The sequence below is a fragment of the Thunnus maccoyii genome, chromosome 4 (assembly GCF_910596095.1).
Source record: "Thunnus maccoyii chromosome 4, fThuMac1.1, whole genome shotgun sequence".
Lineage (NCBI taxonomy): Eukaryota > Metazoa > Chordata > Actinopteri > Scombriformes > Scombridae > Thunnus > Thunnus maccoyii.
Window position 1 is genome coordinate 21,721,173 of NC_056536.1, and position 23,622 is coordinate 21,744,794.

The following is a 23,622-nucleotide window of genomic DNA, read 5'->3' on the forward strand; positions in this document are numbered from 1 at the left end:
TTAGAAACACATTCAACTTTGCACATTTCTGCTTTTATATGTGCAGCTTTTCTACGCAGTGTAAGGTCTTTTTTGTCCATCATAATCGACGCTATAGCAAAACAACTCTGCGAAAGTTATTTTCTGTTACACCGGCTGGTGTAAACATGAATTGTACAATGGAGTTGTGTCTCCCCGTAAAATCACTCTACACTAATGTTTAGGGATGTGCCACACACACTGGATTGCACTACGATGTGTTTTATGATACCGTAAGTTAATATACTGACTTATATATACGTTTTTAATATCCAATTACTATAATTAACAAGGTGGCATCGAAGCAGTTATGGCCAAACATGCGGTGCTGTCATTGGGTGCAAATATGTGGAGATGTCTGGCCTGTGCAAAGTCAGAGCTGCGTCTGGATCTTACTCTAGCCTGTGGACAATCTTTCCGGTAAGTTGGTTAAGGTTCACGTGTAGCCTGTCAGCATCATAATCAACAGGAGACTTGCAGGGCAGACCCGACACAGTTTAGATCATCCTCTTGTGTCTTTGCATTCACACATATCTCAACCCACAGCTGGAGGGAGACTGCAGAAGGCCACTGGACCGGAGTGATGGGAGGACGAGTGTGGACTCTGACCCAGACAGATGACACTTTGTGGTACCACGTTTACAAAAACCAGGACAAGCAGGAGGAGGGAAGTCTAAGTGACAGGAAGAGGAGAGCTGGTGCTACTCTCCAGGAGGAAATCAAGTCAGAGATGAGATTTAAAGGGGCTCTGAAGAAGGAAGAAGAGGAGCCAGTGGCTGTGACCCCACAGCACGACACTGAAGAGGAAGAAGAGATGCTGAGAGATTACTTCCAGCTGAACGTGAAGCTGGGGGATCTGTACAGGGAGTGGGGAGCAGCAGACCCCCACTTCAGGCATATTGCGGACATCTTCACTGGTCAGTGTTTGTGTGTGTGTGTGTTACACAGTAAGTAATGACTGAGATGATATTTGTTTCACCAAATGTGTCTTTAATACACTGTTTTCTTTCCCCAGGTGTGCGAATGCTACGCCAGGACCCCACTGAATGCCTGTTTTCCTTCATTTGCACCTCCAACAACCACATCTCTCGTATCCAGGGCATGGTAGAGCGGCTGTGTCAGGCTCTGGGCGCCCCACTGTGCCAGCTGGATCAAACCTCTTACTACAACTTTCCTTCCCTGTCTGCGCTTGCAGGTGCTACATACATTCCCCACAGACCTACACCACTATTTATAATCTTGAAATACTATCACCTGTGCAGGGTTTACAAATCTGGCAGGGCCCTGGGTCTCTTGGATGCTCACAAATATTTTTTGCTCCATATGTTTTGCTGTAGTGCTTTGCTAGTGGTTCAGTGGCAGAAATTCTTGCCAAACAGCAGACACTATATTTTCAGTGGTACATAACCACATTTCACATGAGACATATAGTTTTTACTACCACCTTCATTTGATTTCAGCCTCTGATATATGAGAGTATAATAATAAGATCAGTACTTAGGTTGAACTGAGTGGTATAAAAACTTCCGGGTTATAAAACAAATATTTTATTACATTGTTTCTTTTGTTTATTTCTTTCTTCAAGTGCCTAAATATTTCATGTAGCAGTATATCTACTTCAATAAGAGAACTTGTGGGGCTACTTACTGGAATCTTTCCAATAAAAAAAGTATGTTTGTACTGAACACAGTGATCATAATTGTGTTGTTTTCTACATTGTAATTGGCAGACAGCAGCGTAGAGGCCTGTCTCCGGGAACTTGGTTTTGGATACAGGGCTCGGTTCCTGCAGCAGAGTGCTAAACAGATTCTGGACACCCATGGGCTCCAGTGGCTTGAAGGTCTACGAGGTGTCCCGTATCTGCAGGCCCGTGATGCTCTCCGTACTCTCCCTGGTGTGGGCACCAAGGTACAGCAGGAACAGAACCTGTTAGCCTCATATAGTTTATTTGTATTTATGGGTAGAGAACATAGGGAGTGCACTTATAACAGTAATATGTAGTTAAGGCTTTGTGGTGTCCTGTAGGTGGCAGACTGTGTATGTCTGATGTCCCTGGATAAGTCAGAGGCCGTGCCCATCGACACACATGTGTGGCAGATTGCAAAGCGTGACTACAAATATGCTGCTGGCAACGGACAGAAAACCATCACAGATAAACTTCACAAAGATATTGGTTAGTATTGATGCACCTCATTGGTAGTGTTACACTGGCTGTAAACAATGAATAATGATTATCTTTAATTGTTAAGACAATGCCAAATGTTATATTTCTACACAGGGGATTTTTTCAGAAAGCTGTGGGGTCCTTATGCTGGTTGGGCGCAGTCGGTGAGTGTCATCTTTCAGTATCAGTCGATGAGTTTCTGTCTGTTTGCACTCTGCCCACAATAACCACAGATTGTCTTTCCCTGCTTTAGGTGTTGTTCTGTGCTGACCTCAAGAAGTTCCAAAAGCTGAAAGAAACGCTGCATCTGAAGAAGCCAAAGAAAGAGGAAGACAGTGAAGAAGAGAGGATGGTAGCATGTAAGAAAACAAAAATAAAGACGGAAGAAAATGGAACTGTGAAAAACAGGAAAACCAAGCCAGTGTGTCACAAGAGAGCAAAGAAGTCTGTTAAGGATGAGAAGGTGGTGTGAGGTAAACAAGCCTCTTACATCAGGATTCACATCAGCACCAGACATTTTCCACACACTTTTTTTTAACTCGGCTTCATGTTTGAAAATGAAATAGATAAAGGATTCATTTGCTAGGAACATGGTATAAAACTGATCATTGTAAAAAAAAATTCTCAGGTTATTGTACATATGTTTGTGTTGTTTACTGTAACCTCTCCTATGTCTACTTTCCCTACTTCAAATGCCAGCACACTGGTGATTTTTATAATAAATAGAAAACAGCTTATTCACTATTTTTGTTTAGTCCATAGTAGCTCATTTATTAATAGAGGCACCTTCAATCTCACTAAAACCATCTCTGTCATGGTTGCTCTCAGTTGGGTTTATTGTTGCCATAAGTGGCCTCTAGGTGGCAGCATGCATTGGAAGCTATTGCCCTGCAAGCTAATATCACATAGTGGGTCATTTGCTTTAGCCATCCTTCTTTTTTTAAATTTGAGAACAAATTGCACTATTTGTTGCGTGAATACTTTATGTCAGGCCCCCTGGGTTTCTGTTACACTGCATACCAATACGTCATGGCATTTGTATGCATGTCTGAAAAGGTCATAGGACACCAAAATGGTGTGTTGTGTTTCTTCAGTGCATTCCCTACATCGAAATGGTGTGTCTGTCTGTTGGATCATAAAAAAGTGGCTTGGCTGGGTGGTTGTGAAATGCCATGATGTCTGTATGTTTATCTATAGGCATTAGTTGACTGTGTCAGCTGGTCTTTTTATAGCAGGGATTGCAGTTATCTGCTGTCACTGCTCGGGGCTAGTGTGACAGTCTCTGGTGACATCATGGACATGTCTTTTGGAGTGTTTTGCCTCTTACTGTCCCTTTACAACAGTGACAGAGCAAGATATTAGTTTGTTTAAAATATATGGAAAAAATTATTCTAAAATGTGGTAACAGCTTCTTGACCTAATTTGAAAGACATATTTTCATGTAGGCTTAAGTGAGCAGGTGCACAGCCTTGTTGCGTCTGTGTGGGGGTCTGCATATGCATGTCTTACATCTATAGATGTTGTTTATTTGTGGAAGTGTGTGCAGCCATGCGTGTTAACGAATATGTGAGTCAGCTTTCATCCCCACTCTGGTTGAGCTGGACAGAAGCTGGGGCCCAGCTCTAGGGCACAGTCAGGGTGAAGAAGAAAAGCAGCAGTAAAAATAGAGCCGAGAGAACAGGAGAAACGAAACAAAAAGAGAGGGATAGGTGAAAGTGTGCTGGAGGTGGGGACATGAGTTTTAAAGGAAAAGCCATGTGCACACGCAAGTTGTACACGCAAAGACTAACGACACAACAGTGGCCTGTGCATTATGCAAGAGATGGGTCTCAGCTTGTGCTATGCCCTCTGGAACTGTTCAGTCGAAAGGACATCTCTCTACGCACCTACTTTCTCTAAGAGGGCTTTATTATTTCCTACAGGCACCAGGGGGCGCCACATTTGTAGTGCCAGCAAATAGGAGACATTTCCGTTTACTTCCAGATGTGCAGCATCATGATTGAATTTGTTTGCCTCTGGATGATGGTTTGATAACACTTTATTTTTCCAGGCCCTTTTTTTATACTAATTTACTGGAAAAGTAATTTGCTGGTATTTAACGGTTAATTTTAGGACATTTTACAGAGATGTGATTTTATATAGACGTCATTATACTGTACATTGGACATTTTCTGGAAATGGCCAAAACTGTTTATGGACAAAGTGGGAATGTTGTTTTTTTGACTAATCCAAATAATTAAATACCTGGAAAATCAAGGCACACCATCACACCGATGCAGAAATCATGTAAAAATCTAATATGTTGCCATAAAGCAAGCACTGATTTGCAAAATTGTGGTCAATACAAACAACCAGAGATATCAAAGCAATAGCATCACAATATAAATGGTGTATCAGTATCAAAAATTTGTATTATTTTACAGTATAATCATATTGCACTTTACATCAAAGGTTACAGTATTTTTAAATGTTTTGATCCTTTTTTTCATATGCAGGCCTGCGCAGGTTTCTCCCCCCTGTGAGCCCAAAAATGATCAATGTACATTAACCCTCCTCTCTCTGCTACTAAAAATGATGGATGTTATTATTCCTGAGTAGTAACAGATGTATTATATAACAGTATATGATACAATACCTAAGATGGATAAAATATAGAGATTGTGTTGTTTCACTTTAGATGTGGTGAAACCCAATGCTACTGTAGGCGGCCGTTGGGGAGCCCGAGAGACAAGGGAAGGCAGTCCCCACATGGAAGTCTGTCTTTGAGGCCCAGTATTGGGGAGATTATTCTTTGGTGTCTAGACAGCTATAGGGTGAGGGGGAAAAGCCATGGAGAGAGAGAGTTGGCAGAGATATTTTCAGATCTCAAACTTTCCTGACTCATAATATGTGCAAATGGATGTTAGCATATGAAGGTCTTGGCTGTTCTTAATGAAAGGGGCTTATTTTGTGGGGATAATTAATACGTTCTACCATCTGATAGGATCCCCTGCTTGGCTGGCAGTGATTAAGGTTCAATGCCGTATAGATTGGGGGAAAGAAACAGTTCCGTCTGCTCCAGTGTTGAATTTCAGAGCCCCTACCAGGATCAATCCAAATGACTAAGTGGAATGTATTTCCCCACATTCCTGGACAAAGATGGTATAGTAACACTATCCATAGTATATATGGGTGTGGGAGACCAGGAGGACCATGGGTTTGGTGTGTGTCAGTGTCAGTGCAGCTAACTCCCTCCTTTTTAAGAATTTGTTCATTTAGTGAGCTTGAAATACTGCGCCCCTCTCACTTTATTTAAAGGCCTGCTAAAAATTCCCTATACGAAGAGCTGTGATATAATGTGATATACGTGTCAGCTACAGGGTTGACCTGTTTTATTTAAGATAAGTAGGACATGTAAACATACAGTAGTCCAGGTTATTTTATACGCATTTATAAGGAAAATTTGAATTATTTAATTGAAAATGATAAAATTGGTACCCGTATGGAGAAAAATCAAGTGTAAAATTCTACACACACTCCCTGACGAGCTGGACTGTGTCATTAAATACAGTTACCGGCTGACTGTGTTGACAAAACTGTGTCTTTGAGGCACTTTTGTGTATGAAGAGCTTATCTGAAATAAAGTCAATTTAGAAAGTGGGACAAAAGGACAAAATCGCCTCATATCCAGGCATTAATTATGGAACAAAGTTCCAATTTTATTCAGCTAATTAACACAGGACCACCAAAGTACCTCAATGTCTCATTTATCTCTTAACTCTTGTGGAGTGTTCACTAAGCTCCCCCTCGCGGTAAAATAAAGACTCATCAGCGCCTTTAAATATATATTGAGGATGTCAGATGAGTTAGACCCCCCGCTGGTACACCAGATTACTGTAATCTTGTTATAGCAGAAAAATAAAAGTAAATTAATACATAAACACTGCACCCAGGAGATGAGTAGCACAAGAGGCACACACAAAAACACACAAAATGCCTACATGTGTTAATCTAAATTACATGACATCTCTTGCTAAAACTTGACATACAATAAACATGCATTCTTTATTCTTCTTTATTTGTTTGATACCTTTGCACATCCCCTACCTCTACAATATTAGTCATAATCCATGTACAATAATGTGATTACCATGCTGAAGTGTCCTCGCTCCTCATGTCCAAACCCCTCAGTGTCCTCCTGCTGGCTCAGTAGTAATGTAATGGCATTAGTAAAATCCTCTGAGCTGCACAGGTTATTTTAGGACTCGGGCAATCTAATGAAAGTGACAAATACACAGAGAGAAATAATGAGTAGAGAATGAGATGGTCACCTGCATGTAAACCGAGATTATATCTGCATTTCTGCAGAGAATGGAGCCTCAACAGCATGTCCAAACTAGAATGTTGTGTTTGTGTAACAGTGAGACAATCAGGTGGGGGGGATGAAAGGGAGGCACAGAGCCAAGGTGCAGCATGAGGAAACTGTATCATCTTGGCTCAGGTTGGCTTGTTCCTCTCTACAAACCCTGGTTGGAGGGCAGGAGAGGAGAGGGAGCTAGAGTTTCATGCACAGCTTTGTTCCCAGCTTATTGTCCTCTCTGCTGCTGCTGCTGCTGCACCACTCTGCCAGAAATGTCAGGTGCATCCTTACCTGTATCCACATGACACACCTTTCACACCACCTGGCCACTTTAACAAACCGGTGTGCGTCATGACACTTTATTATCAGCTATAATCTGAGGGAAAAAACCCCAGAATCTGGATAGTGGCACTTACAATGCTGTGTGATGATGTCAATGTCGGTGTCGTCATATTGCCAGAGGGCACTGTCTAAACAGGCTGCTTACTAAAGGTAGATGAAGCGATACAGTGCTCAGGCTGAAACTACGTGCAGGGCTGTTGCGTAACAGACGTGCCAGGCGGTAGGTTAGTAGGTAGGCAATCGTGTTTATCCGCTTGTGAGAGAGAAAAAATGAGAGGGAGGGAGCGATGTGGAGAGAGATGGAGCGGTCGGGGGGGGCGTACATCTCCTCCTTAGCTCATGGTTGGAGAGCTGGCAGCGTTACAAGGCTGAACGCAGCCTCTCTGTGTGTCGATAGAGGACCGTTTACTCTTCAGTTGTATGCTGCAGCTAATAAACGGTGAACCTGGACTACACTTTTCCTTTTGCTAACACGTCGGTATGCCCTAATCGCTATCCTGCCGCAGAGGACGCCATCGGAGAGGAGCCACACAGACCTGCAGGTATGTTTGGTGGTAACGGGTGGACAACGATAACATCTGTGGAGTGGCTGCTATGCGGCGTTACTTTGCGCAGTGATTCATGCGTAACGTTGCCTTTACCTGCGCCGCTGTACCACCAGGTTCACACGCTATTAATGTTAATTTAACATACTGAGGGTTTGCCCTACCTTCACATATTTACCTGTACGTGGTTTCCTGTGTACCACTCTGTGTACGTTGTTAATGTCCACAGGACAAAGCGGCACTTATGGAGAAATGTGTCAGTTGAAGCCATCACGTCGGCTTCCTGCCGTTTGGATGGTAACGTAACGTTACACAGTAACGTTAGCTTGTGATAAACGGATAATAACAGCCTTCGACGAACTGCTAAAACACAGCATAACTAAATCCTACCATATTGAATTAAACTGAAGCGATTTTTTTTATTCAGAAACTAACATAGTCCTGCAAAGTTTACGTGGAGACGTTATACGTTATTGTAGCTAACGTTACTCAGCGTTAGCACCGTTGTTTAACGTTACCGTTAGCTAACAGTTACTACGGAATGGATACGTATAACCGCCAGTTTACGGGGCGTAACGTTGCCCATAAAGGAGGACCTAACCTGGGTTATATCGGTACAGTAGGCTCTGTTGTTAATTTAGTTTTATCGCATGCTTTCTTAGTAAAGTAGGCCTTTTCGCTTCAGTTGTTTGATAATGAGCCAACTAAGTTACTGGGAAGCTTATAAATAATCCCAGTTTATGACACATTATATAGCCCACTTCACGCTCCACAAGCAATGCGATTCAGCCAGCAGCTTCTCGTGTTTCATTAGACTGAATAGCGAACCAAAATGTCCCAAATGTCCCAGGAAATTGAAAAGGCTTGACTGCCAAGAAAGTGGAAATAAGTGAGTGCTCTTTAGTGAAACAGCAACAAGTGGAGTAAGTTACTATTTCTCCATTTGTCCACTGCTAGCAGGTGCGCAACGTGTTGTGGTTTATTGTTTACAGTAGGGTAATACATTTAAGAGGGTTGCTTAACCTCAGCATGCAGGCACAAGGGTTGCGGCACTTTGAGGATCTGGATTCACCTGTTCCTCATCAGGATACATTAGGACGCATCCAGCGGAGGGAGAAGGCAAACAGAGGCAAAACCGTGCCAGTGCGCCTGTCAATGAAAGCGCACAGAGCCCAGAGCTGCTCCAAAGTGCTGCTGGATGTAACGCAGAGCCCTGCCTGACCACTTGAATTCAAAAGAAAAACAACACACCCTGATCCACTGACAAGACAAAACGGCCCTATCCGTTTCTAAAGCACCTCAAAAAAGATTTACTGCCTGCTTTGATAGTGGTTTCATGGAGAAGTGATGTGGTTTTTAGAGAGTAAAAGGGTGTAACAGGACAGAAGCTATTTAATGCAGACATGCCTTAGTATTGAGTAGCCTTTAAATGACTTACTTATGGCTTTGCTTGTGAAAAAAATATCATTCACTCGTATTTTGGGCCAGAGGCTTTTAAACTGGCAGGATATTTAAATAATACCTTCCAGCAGACACAACACGCTTGCCAGAACAGACAGTCCTAAACTGTCAGAACAGTGGAAAATGAACCATAATTCAAGACATCAGTATATCAATGAAGTACAAACCCACAAAGCAATAGACATCATCTATCCCCAAGTTTTTTTTTCTTTTACATATTTTTTTTAAAGATCTTTTTGGCTATGTGTAGACCAAGTAGTCTAGTAAATGCATTATTACATTTTTAAGAAGTTGTAAATATGCCCCAAATAAGTACACACATGTACAAGATAATGCTTTATACAATCTGTTTGCAAATTCAGTAATTGCCACACAACACACCACTTAACACAGCCGTTATTTTTATTGCATCCAGCTGTAACAATGTGAGAGTACTGGGTTGAAGTGGAGCTGTGGTTAACTCCCTGTTGCAGGCAAACAGTTTATGACTTGTGATGCCTGTAATCTCTTTTCCTGAAAGTGTTTGGTGACTTGACATGGTTTGGCAGCTGTCTCAATCAGTCACCAGGCTTGCTCTCTCACATGGTGTGTTTCTGAGAATGTGTGTGAGCCCTTTTTTGAACATCTGGACAGGCCATATTATATTATTATTACTGAATCTGTGTAAATGTTGTGGTAAACTTTTCTTGCCATGGTCACCATCATATGTCAATATTTGTAGCATGTGTGAGCTAGCCTCGTGTGCAGAGGGCTGTGTCTGTTGAGATTGTGTGTGTGTGTGTGTGTGTGTGTGTGTGTGTGTGTGTGTGTGTGTGTGTGTGTGTGTGTGTGTGTGTGTGTGTGGTTGAGTCACAGCACACTTAAAGCGCCTCACCCTTTCAGGCTGACCTTCAGCCTTTGATCTGCGGCTCGCGTGAAGGCGGAACATCAGTCAAAGATGTTGTGGGGCTCTGCACTTTTAAGCTGGACATCCGCTTCAATTGGGGATCAAAAGCATCCGTGATTGGTTCCGGAGCCTCCTCTCTTCATATAGCACGACTTCTCTGTGTGGTCGGTTACTCTGCTGAAGTTTTGACACTCCCCCCCCCAGGCAGTGGAGCACCATGACAGAGGCATCTTTAACAGGCTTTGGTTTGTCTTAAGAGCTAAATGGTCAGCTTTAGTCTCAGGCAGAGGTCTACAAGTTGGCTGACCTCCCGTGGATAACATCCTGGAGTGTCGTTAATGCATGTGAAGCTTGTAGATCTCCTGATGTATTAATCAATTTAATTCAAACTGAGTTGTTAGCTGCCTGTTTGAGTTGATTATTTTGATATGGTAGCTATAAAATAAATAAAACAAGCAAGAGAATATTGTGGGAGCTGTTTGCAATCCATATGTTATTTCAAGGTGTGGAATTTTTAACGGTCAAACCAGCGACCCCCCCCCCCCACCACCCGCATACCAACATAACCACACATACTCCCTCTCCCATTTTCCCCCTTCTTTCTGTCTCACGTACACACATATTCACATACACTGCTTCACAGTCTCACCTCTCCCCCTACATAGCACAGTACAAACAAGTTATACATCTGTATGGCAAGCTGATGGGTGAGCAGTAATATTTAACTGCTCTGTTGGACTGGGGAACCGTTGCTCACAGCTCTCTGCTGGTTTATTCCAGTCTCTTTCTTTTTCTCCCTGTCTTTGCTCTCGGCGTCTCTCCATCTCTGCTGTCACTGCAGAAACTGTACTTTTGTTCATATTTTTTTTCTGCCTTGTAATCAGAATCTTGGGTTTTGTGTCTTTTTATTTCCCTCTGCTTTACTCATATTCTTCCCCATCTTCCGTTAACCAGCTAAGCGCCTCTCTGGTCGTGACTTCTAATCCTATTCATTTGACAGACACCTTGACATTGGATACTACTTAGAGTCAATTAACTAGGTAGTGGGTACTCAGTTAAAGACACAGCCTTATAAGCTCTGACACACACAACACGAGCATGTGTCCACAAAAATTCACACATATTGCTGCAGACTAGACCGGCGTAATGTTTTTAATTTTTAGCTAAGACTGACATATCTCAAGAACAAGATTGCCATCAAAATTTGTACAGGCATTCACGTAGAACTGCAACTAATGATTATTTTTTATTATCAATCTATTAATAAAATGTCATAAAATAGTGAAAAATGCCTGTTATAGTTTTATAGAGCTCATGGTGAAGAACTCAAATGTCTTGTTTCATCTTATCAGCAGGCCAAAATATTCAACATATTCAATTTACTGTCATGTATGACATAGAAAAGCTTCAAATTCTCACATTCGAAAAGCTGCAATCAGCAAATTTTAGGTATATTTCCTTAAAAAATGACTAAAACAATATTTGATCATCAAAATAGTTGCTGACTCATTTTCTGTTGATCAGTTAATTGATTAATCAACTAATTGTTGCAGCTCTACATTCATGGTGCCCAAACAGTGAATCCTAATGACTCTAGCGATCCCCTGACTTTTTCCCCAGAGCTTGACATTTGCCATTTTGAGTGAAATGTCTCAATAACTATTAAATGGATTGACATTAAATTTGGTAGATACAATCATGTTCCCCTCAGTATGAATTGTAATAACTTTGGTGATACCTGCAGAGCTAATGACATTCCCATCAGCCTCAGCTGCACTTTGTGTTTAGTGCAGAATAGCAAATATTAACATGTTAACACATTAAATATGGTTAACATGGTAAACATTATACCTGCTAGCTAAAAATCAGCATTTTAGCATTGTCACTGTGAGCATGTTAGTGTCCTGACTTTAGCATTTAGCCTTACAGAGCTGCTGATGTGGCTGTAGACTCTTGTTGCAGATACAATAGGAGTTTCTGTAACAAATAAGTACCAAAAGAATTTGTTTTCCTACAAAACCCTTTACTTCATTTAACAATAGAAGCTCATGTCGTAAATTTTAATGAGTAAAAGTTGCATAAGAACTTTGCGTAGACAAAATAAAGTGTAAAACTGGTAAAATGGTGATTTGAATAAGGAACAAACTTGTAAAAGAATACGAGATTAACAATTTAACCAAACATTCGTTGCCAGATTTCAGCACTTGACAGTTTTCAATGATGCCACAGATACAGTTTGGTTGATAACAAAAAAAGTATTTTGGTTTGACACCCAGCCCTGATGGAGACAAGTGTACATTAGACCGGCCTTTGTTTAAAAGACACAGGGCCTTCTGTCCGCAAACAGACTTATATCTGCTGCTGGAAATATTCACTCAAATTAATGGAAATTTTGCACTGCCAGACTGGAATCTGGCAGAGGAGAGAGTGAACATTTGCAAGAAAGAGGGAGATTCTCCAAAAACTTCACTGCACACACCCCACCCCCTCTGCTTGGTTCCTTATGTAGGAACATCAGCTAGTTATATTAATACATTAGTGTAGACATGACATCACTACTGCAATGATTAACTGATTAGTAGCAGCTGCTGTAGTACTGAGTAATGTGATTGTATAACCAGCAGGTCTATACTGTGGGGAAGGAGTTTATAGTAATCTTCAGATTGCTGCTCGCTGCTGTACTATTCAATATTATCCGTGGGCATTTCCTGCCTTGAATAGAGGACGTATTGTGCAAGAGAGAGTGACGACATCTACACAACATGCCCAACCCAGTGCAAATGAAATACAGAGTGATGTGTCCCTTGGCCCCTGGGGGGGCTGAACATGATAAAAATACTCTGACTGACTGTGCACCCTTCTTCTTTCTCCCCCTGGACAGCCACAGAGTGTGTGAGTGTGTGTTTCTGTATTTTACTCACTGTTGAGGGAGGCAGTACACAAAGATGTGGCGTGGAGGGCTGAGAGGATGTAGCCAAACACCAAATTAGGTGATTACACTGATCTGGTCTTTGTAGTGTTTGGTTGGAAATGAAATCCAACGACACACATGGTCGCCTTTTCCTGGCCTGTAATTCAAACTGCTTAGAGAAGCGGCCAGTCTTCCTAAATTTGCTCCATTTGTATTAGTTCAATGGAAACTCAAACGGTCTAAATCCAGTGGAGAAAAATATTTTGGGGAACCGTATGTGTGTGCGCCTTATGACTGATGTGTGTAGATGAGATTAATGTTGACAGCATTTCAAATACAGCGGCAGAGTGTTTCTCGCCACTCACTGAAGCTTATTTGGCCAGATGCCTTTGGAGAATCATTAATCTCTACCTACCTTTATACACATACACACATAAACACACAGGCTGACTCATGCTGGATTACTTTGGATGAAGATAGCGGCATGTTTATTAAAAGCCATTTCTCAATAGTGAGGTTGTTTATCCTTGGCTGCCAGTGATTACACACCTGCTAGTTAACCTCAGTGGAAAGGTGAAAAAGGCTCAGTTTCTCCGCTCGGCTTCCTGGACAGAATGCCATATCTGCATTTGGACCATAATAAAACCTGTTAGTCCTGAAACATAGTTTCCTCGTGACTCTTCTTTTTTTTCCTCAAATATTCTGCTTCTTAGTGCCTGTCAGCTTATATCAACTAGCAACCCCATCTCCTCTACATCCTCTAAATTTACAGCCTTCACCACTTCTCTCAGTCTTAATTTTGTCACGATCCCTTCAACCCCCCCCCCCCACCCCTTTAGCCATACTCTTCGCTGTCAGCTTCATTACATCACCAAGCCTCCTCCACCTTCTCCGCTTTTCCATCACTGCTTCTCCTATCCTTTCGGTGATATTACTCCTCTGTCTTATCTCCACATTCTTACTTCTACCTCCTCTGTTCCTGCTTATCTCTCTATCTTCAAGGCCCCCTTTTTCAACCCTCGCCCAGGAGCATGTTGTATGAGTGGGTTGAGATAACAACAGTTAAATGGGGGACAAGAGGAAAAGAAAAAAAGGGGGAAAACAGGCATTAATCAGAGGTTGGATTGGTCAACAGCTGGCTAGACAGAGCAGAAAAGGTGGCTGAGACAGGAAGGAAAATAAACATTGAGGCTACTGTGAGAGGGTCGAGATTGAGATATAGTACCACTTATGTTGCTGTACATATGGACAGTTTTTCTGTCCAGCTGCTCTTGTAAAACACTCCCAATACTTAATAAACTGGAAAAGAAATCATGGGTGAACACAAGGCAATCTGGATAGTAGCCTATATTTTCCCACATACCTATAGAATGCTCTGTGACTTCCTGCTTGGTGACTGACCCCCTTGTGTGTGCACATATACAACACATTTTTTCCAAATACTCATATAGATTACTCAATCGTATGTGTTCATGAGCATGAAATGCACACGTCAACCATGGCGGCAGCTGCAGTTACTTCTCGGCTGTGAATGGGGCCTAGGTGAGTCATAAGCAGTACAATGAATTCTTCCACAGGCACTGATTTCTATTTTCTGTGCTTTTTCCCCCAATGTTTCAGGCTGAAGTTTCAGTATGAGCCTGACTCTATTCCCAGAGGGTATCTCCCACTGTGAGTCATAGGTAGAGAGGCTGGTGTGAGCAAGAGAGGTTTATGTAAGTTGTAGGCTGAAACAGTAAAAGAAAATGGGTGTTTGTGATTGGAGTGATATGCATGTTTAGGCGATGCGACTGGCAGCTGTTTAGCTAGATGACTCGTTGGATTGTGTAATTCTCGAGGGCCGGGGGGGTTCTCGGTGTCACTGGGCTCTCTGAGCTTCACCACACTCGGCGTTACAGCTGTCAGCTCCTGGCATACATGACTTAAACAACTCACAGAAAAAGGGAGTCAAGTCCTGCCGCTTGGAACAAAGAACTGAAGAGGAGAAAGAAACTGATAGTCATCCAAAGAACATTTTATGGCAGAGATAATAAGGAAAAATCTATCCATCTGCCATTGAATGAAACCATCTGTGACACCTTTAGGGTTTTGGCTTGAAGTTTTGATGGTGCAACTTGTTATATAACTTACAAGCTGAAAACTCACCTTTGTTGATGTGTGTGTGTGTGTGTGTGTGTGTGTGTATGTGTGTCAGCATATGGGCCATATATTCTGAAACCGTACACCTTACCACACCCTGTGCGCCTGCTGGTGACATGCTGCTAAAACTACATGGGAGTTTCATTGACCTCTGAATCAGCATAACAAGTCTGCAATATGCACTCCTCAATTTTTAACTACTTAGATTATTCCATTAAGTAATATTCTTTAACAGTGAGGCACCAAACAATGATCATTACTGTTAAATAGATAAGATTGGGATCAATTTGCACCGTGTGATATCAAAATGTTTAAATTTCCACAATACTTTATATGTCTGTGATTTGTAGTGTTTTATTTTATGAAATTCACACAATCCCTGTTTTTCTCTGTCAACAGAAGCACAGTTGAAGGATGGTGTAACATACCGACAGAGGCACCAGGCACTGCTCACCACTCAGAGGCAGACCATGGCTCCCATATCCCTCCTTTTCTTAAGCCTCCTCCTCTCCTTCCTCTATCCTTCAGATGCCCAAGTCATCATTGACTCCTCCTCCTCCTCCTCCTCCTTCACTCCTCTGGAGCTACCTATTAATTCCTCACCTCAACCAACTAAGCAGACTGTTCGATTCTGGCCCTCTTTGCCTCCCAGAGGACGCAGTGATGTGCCTATCAGAATTACAATCCAGGATAGGCTGACGACTACGAATGCAGTGCAGCAGGTGCAAAGAGTGACCCGTCCTACTGCACAGTCCACTCCTTCTTCTATATCAGCCCTTTCTATGCAGAATCTCAGCAGTGGGCCACTAACTCAACCAACATCCTCCAGGCCCAGGACTGACACAGCTAGTCTAGCACTCAGCAGGGCTCTTGCAAGGGGAGATGCTACAATAAAAGGCTCAACTCCACCTCTGCCAACTTTACCCTCCGCTGCTGTTGCTGAACCTGCAGGTGATAAGCCAGTGACAGTAGGCAATCTAGAGGAGGGATCAGTCGAAGGGACAGAGGATGATGATTTGCAGTGGTTGGGATCAAGTAGTACTCCAGCAGTGATACTTGTGAAGGAATCACCTGCTCCTCTGCCAACTGTCGGTGATGAAATGGCACAGTATCGACCGCAGGCACAGACTGCGATATCTGAAGGTTTATCATTTGAAATGTCTGATGTAAAGACACCAAAAACGGACATTTCGACTGTGAAGCCCCAACTGTTACCGCTGACAACAGCCGGCAGAGTCTCTACGACACCACAGACTGAGACAAGAGCCACGCTGTCCCCTGTGGTAACACAGGCGACACCTCGGACTTCAGTATTAACAGGTGAGAAAACAAATATGTTAGAATGACAGCTTCATGATGCTAAGGTGCTGTTGAGGTCAAAACCTTTGCATAATGTCACAAATGTGTCTTTTCCACCAATCTTTAGGTGAATTGACAGCGAATACTCCATCCATCAACAGAGTTGCTCCAAAGCAGGACTCTGCTGCTGTGACATTACCCCAAACCACGACCACCACTGCTGGCTCCACTGAGAAACAGCCACAGACTGCAGGACAGCCAGTTACTGGTCAAAACCAAAACAGTTCACAATTAAACACGGTGACACACCAAGTGACGACCACAGTTACAGCAAGTGTGCTCACTACTACACAGGAGGCAGTGAAACCATCACCCAAAACAACAAATCAACCCAACAAAACAGCACTACTGGGTAGAAGCTCAGCTAACGCGACAGCCCGGACAGGTAAGAGAAGAAGGTCTTGCGCTTTGTGGTTGTTTAAGAAACAGCTGGATTGACTAGTTTTAGATTGAAAATGGAATTATTTGTGCAGCTGGGACTTTTTTGTTACTGGAAAGATCTGGAAAAGGCTTCAAAGGAGGGAAAAAGCAGAGACACTTTTCCATGGAAAGTGGGGTGTTAGTTATGTGGGGTAGACACAGCAAGGGAAGAAAGTATGAGTAGGAGGTGAGAGGGAGGTTTGAAGAGAGGGAGGGGGGGCAGGTAGAAATCACAGCCAGGCAAAGATATAGACGAGAGGAAAGTCAGACCTGAAAAAGAGACTGCTGGGAATACAGATGAGAGAGGAGACAGGGTTGGGTGAAAGTGTAGTGGAAGAAAGGTACAGGCGTAGAAATGCAGGGAGTGGGGATGGTAATGAAAACCAGATGCAGAGAGAAAGGGATGAAGGGAGGGGAACTGAGGAAAAGTCGATGGAAAAGGGGAAAGCATGACACATGGGGCACATGAGCCGGCCTCTTAGATACCTTGAGAACAACATCTTAATAACTTTTAAAATTCAGGTTCTCCTGCCCCATGAGCACGTTTAAAACATTCAAGTGGGCTCCTTAGCAGGTCATTGAAAGGATTAACTGCCTGCATCCATGTACGTACATATCTGCCCACATTTACAGTATATCTGGGTCATAAACATAACTGTATTTCCTATGCGATGGAACAGGATATTTCTTTTTTAGTTCACTGCCACATGTGGACATATGTAAGCAGCGTGTGTGTTTAAGAAAAAAACTCAAGGGTAGGGGTAAGTTTAACCATATCCAGCTGCGAAATGTGATCGGCACATCTGGAATGTGTCTGCTCCTGTAAGAAAAAGAAAAAAAAAATTGAGGGAAGGAAGTAAAACATACCTTTATATAAATAAAGAAGTGTGTCTGTGATCTGTGTGCACTGCTTGCCTCATGTATGTGAGGGTGAGAGTGAAATGTGTGTGTGTTTGAGTAAAAGGAGGGACACAGTGAAGGAGAAAGCCAGGAAGTGCCACACATGTTGGAGTGAGTCATTAGTCGGTGTGTCAGCTTTATGGGCGTCTTCTACAGGGTGAGGACAGGCTTAAAGTCCTCCAAGAGGCTGATGGTTTGAGTGTTTTACCACTGATCATGTTGTTCCACCATCCATCAAGTTAAATCTGTAGGTGTGTGTAACAATTCCTTAAAAATAACTCTAGACGCATACCTGTTGGCTACAACTGTGTCTTAGTTTCCCATAAGTCACAAAGACCTTCCTGTAAAATAGTAATAGTAGTAGTATTGTTCAAGTAATTTAATGATTAATTTAATGGCTCTAGTATGTTATCTTGACAGTCAAATAGCTCACAAAGTACTCAGTGATGAATGGACATATGATTGTAATTTTGTGGGGTGTTTCCTGTACCTTAAACAAACATGAGTAGCCTGTGTGTGTGAATAAGAAAATGAAATAGTGAGATGCTATTTTGTCAAGGTGTTGTCTTGTCCCATGATGCGGTTATGTCTTGTATAATACTGCAAATCTGAAGATAGAGTTTTTCCAGTTCATGGATGTATTGTGACACTGTATGATGTTATGCAACATAGATGTTCTCATTAATTATATAATCTAATCTAATTAAGCCACACAATTACCACTCAGTTATCCAAGGGAGTGTTGCTCAGCATATGTCTCATGTGTTTATGAATGCAATGTGGATTATCAGGTGACATGACACTGAAATCATACTGAGATTCTTGTTTATCACTATTGACATTTCAAGTTTATTACACAAAAAACTTTCTCTAAAGCATTTTCACCACCTTGACTAATTCAATGCAAAGGTGACTAACAATACCCAGAATTACACTTTGGCTTGAATTTGTAAACACCTTCTTCCTTCTCTGTATGCTAGTATTAAGCTGAGGTATTGTGTCTTGTTATTGGATTACACGTGCAGCTCTGTTTGAGTACTTATACATGATGTGTAATCTGTACTTGTGTTCTTGCACAAAGGGACACTTTGGTTTTTGTCTTTAGCTTAGGGAAGTTATTTCCATACTAGGCCAAGTTTTGTGATTCAATTGTAGAGCTGATGGGTGGCAAAACACTAGCATGATGCTCACAGGGAGGAGAGAGAAAAGGAACTGATGCAAATTTAAGATTATAAAAATAGACGTTAATGTGAATGTACAAGTTGGCTAACTTGTTTAGGCATTTTGTTGTATTTAGAAATCATATATAGCCCTGGGACAATGTGTCTTTGCAGAGCTGATTAAGTTACTATGAACAACTGAGAGGGCCGGATGGTTCTAGCTCAGGACTTTGATGGTGAGCTACACCCCTCTAGTGGCTATAAAATAGCATTTCATGTGCCTTTATATGGTTGCTCTGCCTTTCAGTTAAAGGGCACTTAGGAAGGAAATTTCTTTTTTCATTTTGGCTTCAAATGTTTTAAAATTTTAAAACTCTGCTTTTCTTTTTCCAGGGACCTCTTCCTTCCTTACTACCGGTATTGTACCTGTCACCAAAAGCAGGTTTGGCCCCACGTATCAGGCTGGTATTGGTCAGAAGAACCGCTCTGTTCTCCTGGGACATCCTCACCAAGCTCCCCACTCCACCTCTAATCCAGCTCCCTCTCCCACTGCCAATCCCACCCCTAATGGCACACTTCTCTACTGGGGTGACCTGAGCAGGACACTGGCTTTCGCCTGGGAGCTGCATGTCTACGGGTCAGCTAGCCTCTTCCTCCTCCTATTTGCTGGAGCTGCTCTTGGCCTCACCCTGTCACCTGGTGCGAACTGTCCTCATCGGGGGGCTCTTGCGCTCGCCAATGCTCTCTTATTTGTGGCTGGTGGCCTTAGGGCAGTTCTCTTTCTAATTGACCCCTATGGGACACGTAAATTCCTCCCTCGCCCCGCAGTTACGGCCATCTACAACTTGCCTCTACACATGCTGGTGTGGACACAGGCTGCCATGGCACTGCTGGCGTTGAGGGTGGCAGGCGTAAGTGTGTTACCTTCAACTTTGGAGCGTCCTCCGCTCGTGGCTGTGTTGGCTGTGTTGCAGTGTACTCTGCTGCTGGCGGCTGATCTGCTTTCCCCAGCCCTGTCCCCTGTGGTGCCCGTCACCTTGCAGGTGATGTCCCTGTGCTGGGGCCTGGGTCTCTGTCTGGGATTCCTCTGTTATATCTTTCCACGTATACGCTGCCCTCTCATTCCCCAACCTGGAGTCCCCGAAGAAGCCAGGAGGAAGACTTGGACAGGGAGCAGGAGGATGGGGGTGATCCTAGGGAGAGTGCTGGCAGTGTGTGCTGTTCTGGGGGCACTGTGCTGTGGGCTCCATGTCCATGCAACCTTATGGCTCTATGGACTGCTAGGGGACTGGACGCGCTTTAACTGGGGATGGTGGCTGGTTCACTTCTGGGCCCGGCTCCTGGAACTGGCCTGGGGGTTCTCCCTCCTACTCCTGGGTTCCTGGGTGTTCTGGAGGCCTCAAAGTTGCCGGGGAAGGGAGGAGGGGGAAGCAGGAGATGGCAGAGCAGCAGGAGACCTGCCATCCCCTGGCCAATCTGTAGGCTCCTCTCATAGACACACCTGCTGGTCCAAGATAGTCCAGAGCCTGAGGGGGAAGCCCTGTAGAAAGTCTGATAGCAATGGGGTTGGAGGAGTAGGAGGAGGAGGACCAGGGGAGGTGCCTAACAACTGGGCAGGCCAGGAGCGTCCTGGAGCTGACATCAGTAAGAGTCTCATCAGGAACCAGAACCACGAGCAGGCTACTGCTCAGCCACGCTGCATCAAAGACAGCAACCGGGGACGCAACCACAGGGGCCACTCTGCAGAACGAGGCATATCTGATGGCTCCACAGGCTCCCTGCTCAGACTGCAGACACTGGGTCGGCCTCCACAGCGTTCAGTGAGTGGCAGTCTGGATCAGGATAGGGACACTTCCCTGTCTCTGTATGAGTTTGATCTACGGCCCCCTTCTCCCATTGACCTGACCCGCAGCATTGACGAGGCTCTGCACAGGGAACACTTGCTTGGAGTAGGCAGCCTGTTTCATCCTTTGAACCACATCTCACAATCGCCCTCCCCAGGTTCAGGGGTCAGCCAGGGGCCTTGGCTTCGCAGGAACAGTGATCCTCAGCTTTCTGAAAGCAGCGAGGCTCCGACTGAGTCTTCGATGCCACTAGGGGGCAGCATTCTCAGCAGTGTGCCCAGCAGGCAGGTGACTGCTCCCCCCACACCCTCCCATCAGGGTCACAGGTGGGCTGGGAACGGGGTAGGAAGTGTCCCCTCATCAGTGTCCTGCCCCGTGTCACTGCGTCCCTCCAGAACATCAACGGGGCATCTGGGGGAGGATGGAGTGGAAGACACGCGGCCATTCATCACCCCAGACTCAGAAAGTGTGCGGGGGAGGGCTGGGAGGCCAGTCGGGTCACGGAGTTACCTGGAGGTCAACCGACATGACGACTCTGCCAGCGTTAGCAGTGAAATTATTGACTTATAAACCAAACCTTAGACATGAGGACCAATGACCACACATCAAACTCCCATTCAACAAATACTGTTCCTAACTAAGACTTGTGCAAAAAAGCACAACTTCAACAGACATTGGGAAAATTTGACCTTTCAACTGCCTAAAATGAATTATTTTTAGAAGAGGGAAAATATACAAAAGTGTCTCTGGGTGATGAACTTTCAAGGATATCACCTAGTTGCCTTTCACTTAAGGGTTCAACAACTTGTGTTTATGGAACAGGTATAGTGTACCTTTTACTCTGGGAGTAAAACTTGGAGATTTCGCACAGATCAACAATACAACACACTCTCCATCTCATTCTCTGACACACATCACCTTCCTCCCTGTCTTGTCCTGTTTCTCTCTGAAACACACAAACACTTGTATAACACTGATATAACATAAAACGCACTGGGACATACTTACATTACAGCAAGTCCTAAGAATGGCTCTTCAGCAGGTCCCTGCTTGTTATTGGCTTAAGATTTGTGATGACTTTCAGCTTCTCATACTGTATGAAATAGGTTTAAATCATCTCCCTGTCAAGGAACAGTACTTAATAGTTTGGATAAGTTTGATGGGTAAAAGAGAGATGTGGCTCTGTAGGTCCCATCCGTATTGTTTCTGTGAAAAAAAAATGTCTGCATATCAACAATAGTGAATTTCATTGCTTTCATAGAGCTTATTTGCTGTCTTTCATATTTCAGTTTACTTTGTGATGTAAAGATGTGCCATACATAACTTCGGTTGGTTCCGTGCTCTTTTTATGGTTCTATAAACCCATTATTTGGGTTAACTCTCTATAGCGTCTTACCAGTATCATAGTGACTCAGTTAGGGATTACTACTTCTAAGCTCTTAATATGCTGCTGCTGTTGTTGTCCAGTCTGCCTTCTATGTTAATGTGAAGCTGATTACATAAAGAGGCAGGTAGTAAACAACAGCCAGTGACACAGCGGGCATAGAGGTGACACGCAGACAGTATGCTTACATTGCGGCTGCAATTGGGAGACGTCAAAATGAAATTCAAGCATTCATCTGTGAGATTAATGCATTTCAACCTGTTACTTTGCTGTAGGACTACGCTTTTGCAATCAATAATAATGTACAATTAAAGCCTCTGACTGCATTTTTACCGGATTTGAAGAAGAATATTGAATATACTCACGATCCTATAAGTTGCATTGAATCAATTCGAACTATTAAATGCTACACAGCTTTGCAGGGCTGCACCACACAAGACTGGCTTGGCATGAACCTCAGAACTCTTATACTCGACCTAACTCAATAACAGAGCACTTAACTGTACGCCTGAGCACTAGACTGAAGTATTTTACTACTCAAGAGGAAAATATCTTATTAAAAAATTATGTATAAGCAACAATGTAAATAATGTTATTTTTGATGTTCATGAATAAAGGTGTATTCGAAACATAATCATAGTTGTTACTGTGAAAGACAATCTAAAGTGGTATTGCTTGAACTGTGCAGACAGTTTGTTATTTTGACATCAGATTGTGAGGACATGCAGAGCTGTGACGGTTGATGCTTGACTACAGAGGTTAATGTCAAGGTCTTTCTGGGCTATGCTCAGGATTGTAATATTGATGCAGGTTTTGCAAAATGTGTAACTAACGGCCAAGGTCTGCAGGACTTAGATTTCTTTATTTTTCCTGTCCTTAAATGATGACGAAGGTAGTGCTAAAAAACAGAAAAAACATTTCAAGTGGAATCATATTTAGTCTAGTCAACTTGAAACTGTTAGGTGACCCTGAAAATAGCCCAGTGCTTCCCTTCCTGAGTCTTATATTTGAAAAGTTTTGTTCCAACATGAGCTATCCTTTATTTATAAATTATTACTGTGATGTTATCTTGGTCTGCTGTCATGAAATACTGAATGATACATTTCAGTTAAGTGGATAAACATGATGTGAGCCAGTCAATGTATCACACGACGACTTGTTTTTTCCCGTTACCTCAGGGTGACTTTCAGTACCTCCCAGTGATGTGAGATGCTTGAATTGTTTAGTATTTGCAGTACAATGGCCTTCGTGTTGTTGTCTACATTCCAATGAATCTGTACTTGCTGTTACCTCTTCTACTACTTCATGACAAGGGTGGTACCTCCAGCACCCGTAGCGTTGTCCCCTCCACAAAGCAGTACGTGCCATAGAAAATACAATCAATGTGCCCCCTCCAGTCTGTAGTCACAGTGCAGAAATACAGTGTTAGATTCTTGTTTTGCTCATTGAACTTTTGTTCTTGTATTTCTTGCTGCATTTCATGTCTGGATTCAAATAAAAACGAGAAATCTTTGAAATCTCTTTATTATCATATGTTGTTTATTATTTTTGATTGTGTATTTCACATTATGGCAAGGATGAGAATGAGTGTAATCAACTACAAAACTGTGCGAAATTCAAGATCAGTGTTTTTCATCTTCTTCTCATAGTCTTCATCGAATTGTTCATTCTGTTCAACAGTGAAATGATTCCTCCAGTCACCAACTTTTCCTGTAAAAGCATCAATAAAATTTAAAAGCTGTCGTTTCTC

At 43.0% G+C, this 23,622-nt stretch overlaps 3 protein-coding genes and 1 long non-coding RNA gene across 7 annotated transcripts in view; 2 read left to right on the forward strand and 2 right to left on the reverse strand.

Moving 5' to 3' along the window:
* On the forward strand, window positions 1–2,926 carry ogg1 (8-oxoguanine DNA glycosylase). Its single transcript, XM_042407895.1, has 7 exons — window positions 1–438; window positions 565–935; window positions 1,034–1,213; window positions 1,748–1,926; window positions 2,044–2,191; window positions 2,297–2,346; window positions 2,436–2,926. The coding sequence occupies exons 1-7, from the start codon at window positions 329–331 to the stop codon at window positions 2,652–2,654; spliced, it is 1,257 nt and encodes a 418-aa protein (XP_042263829.1). The 5' UTR covers window positions 1–328; the 3' UTR covers window positions 2,655–2,926.
* Window positions 2,406–7,675, reverse strand: LOC121895069. The gene is made up of 3 exons (XR_006095668.1): window positions 7,587–7,675; window positions 6,312–6,435; window positions 2,406–2,489 (listed from the first exon to the last, which is right to left on the reverse strand). It is a non-coding gene; the product is annotated as an uncharacterized LOC121895069 (long non-coding RNA).
* LOC121895063 (proline-rich transmembrane protein 3) lies at window positions 7,009–23,389 on the forward strand. Of its 4 annotated transcripts, none has more exons than XM_042407890.1 (4): window positions 7,009–7,405; window positions 15,205–16,125; window positions 16,232–16,549; window positions 19,038–23,389. In XM_042407890.1, exons 2-4 carry the CDS (start codon window positions 15,276–15,278, stop codon window positions 21,056–21,058), a joined length of 3,189 nt encoding a protein of 1,062 aa, XP_042263824.1. In that variant the 5' UTR covers window positions 7,009–7,405; window positions 15,205–15,275; the 3' UTR covers window positions 21,059–23,389. The 4 variants fall into 4 exon arrangements, with proteins under 4 accessions (XP_042263824.1, XP_042263823.1, XP_042263826.1 ...); XM_042407889.1 differs by lacking the exon at window positions 7,009–7,405 and adding an exon at window positions 7,610–8,022; XM_042407892.1 differs by lacking the exon at window positions 7,009–7,405 and adding an exon at window positions 7,613–7,705.
* The window catches only part of LOC121895067 (cytosolic sulfotransferase 3-like), an 11,071-nt gene continuing 10,831 nt past the window's right edge, over window positions 23,383–23,622 (reverse strand). The window contains exon 8 of the mRNA XM_042407898.1: window positions 23,383–23,582. Coding sequence (XP_042263832.1) covers window positions 23,470–23,582 — 113 coding nt within the window. The 3' untranslated portion in view covers window positions 23,383–23,469. The remainder of the gene's footprint in view (window positions 23,583–23,622) is intronic.

What these genes read in the sequence shown, in the direction of transcription:
- LOC121895063 (XM_042407889.1), top strand. Translation starts at nt 7,950, where the DNA reads ATGGATACGTATAACCGCCAGTTTACGGGGCGTAACGTTGCCCATAAA. An exon ending in TCGGACTTCAGTATTAACAG is followed by an intron (nt 16,126 to 16,231) that starts GTGAGAAAACAA and finishes ACCAATCTTTAG; the next exon opens with GTGAATTGACAGCGAATACT. An exon ending in TAACGCGACAGCCCGGACAG is followed by an intron (nt 16,550 to 19,037) that starts GTAAGAGAAGAA and finishes TTCTTTTTCCAG; the next exon opens with GGACCTCTTCCTTCCTTACT.
- ogg1 (XM_042407895.1), top strand. Translation starts at nt 329, where the DNA reads ATGGCCAAACATGCGGTGCTGTCATTGGGTGCAAATATGTGGAGATGT. An exon ending in TAAACTTCACAAAGATATTG is followed by an intron (nt 2,192 to 2,296) that starts GTTAGTATTGAT and finishes ATTTCTACACAG; the next exon opens with GGGATTTTTTCAGAAAGCTG. An exon ending in ATGCTGGTTGGGCGCAGTCG is followed by an intron (nt 2,347 to 2,435) that starts GTGAGTGTCATC and finishes TCCCTGCTTTAG; the next exon opens with GTGTTGTTCTGTGCTGACCT.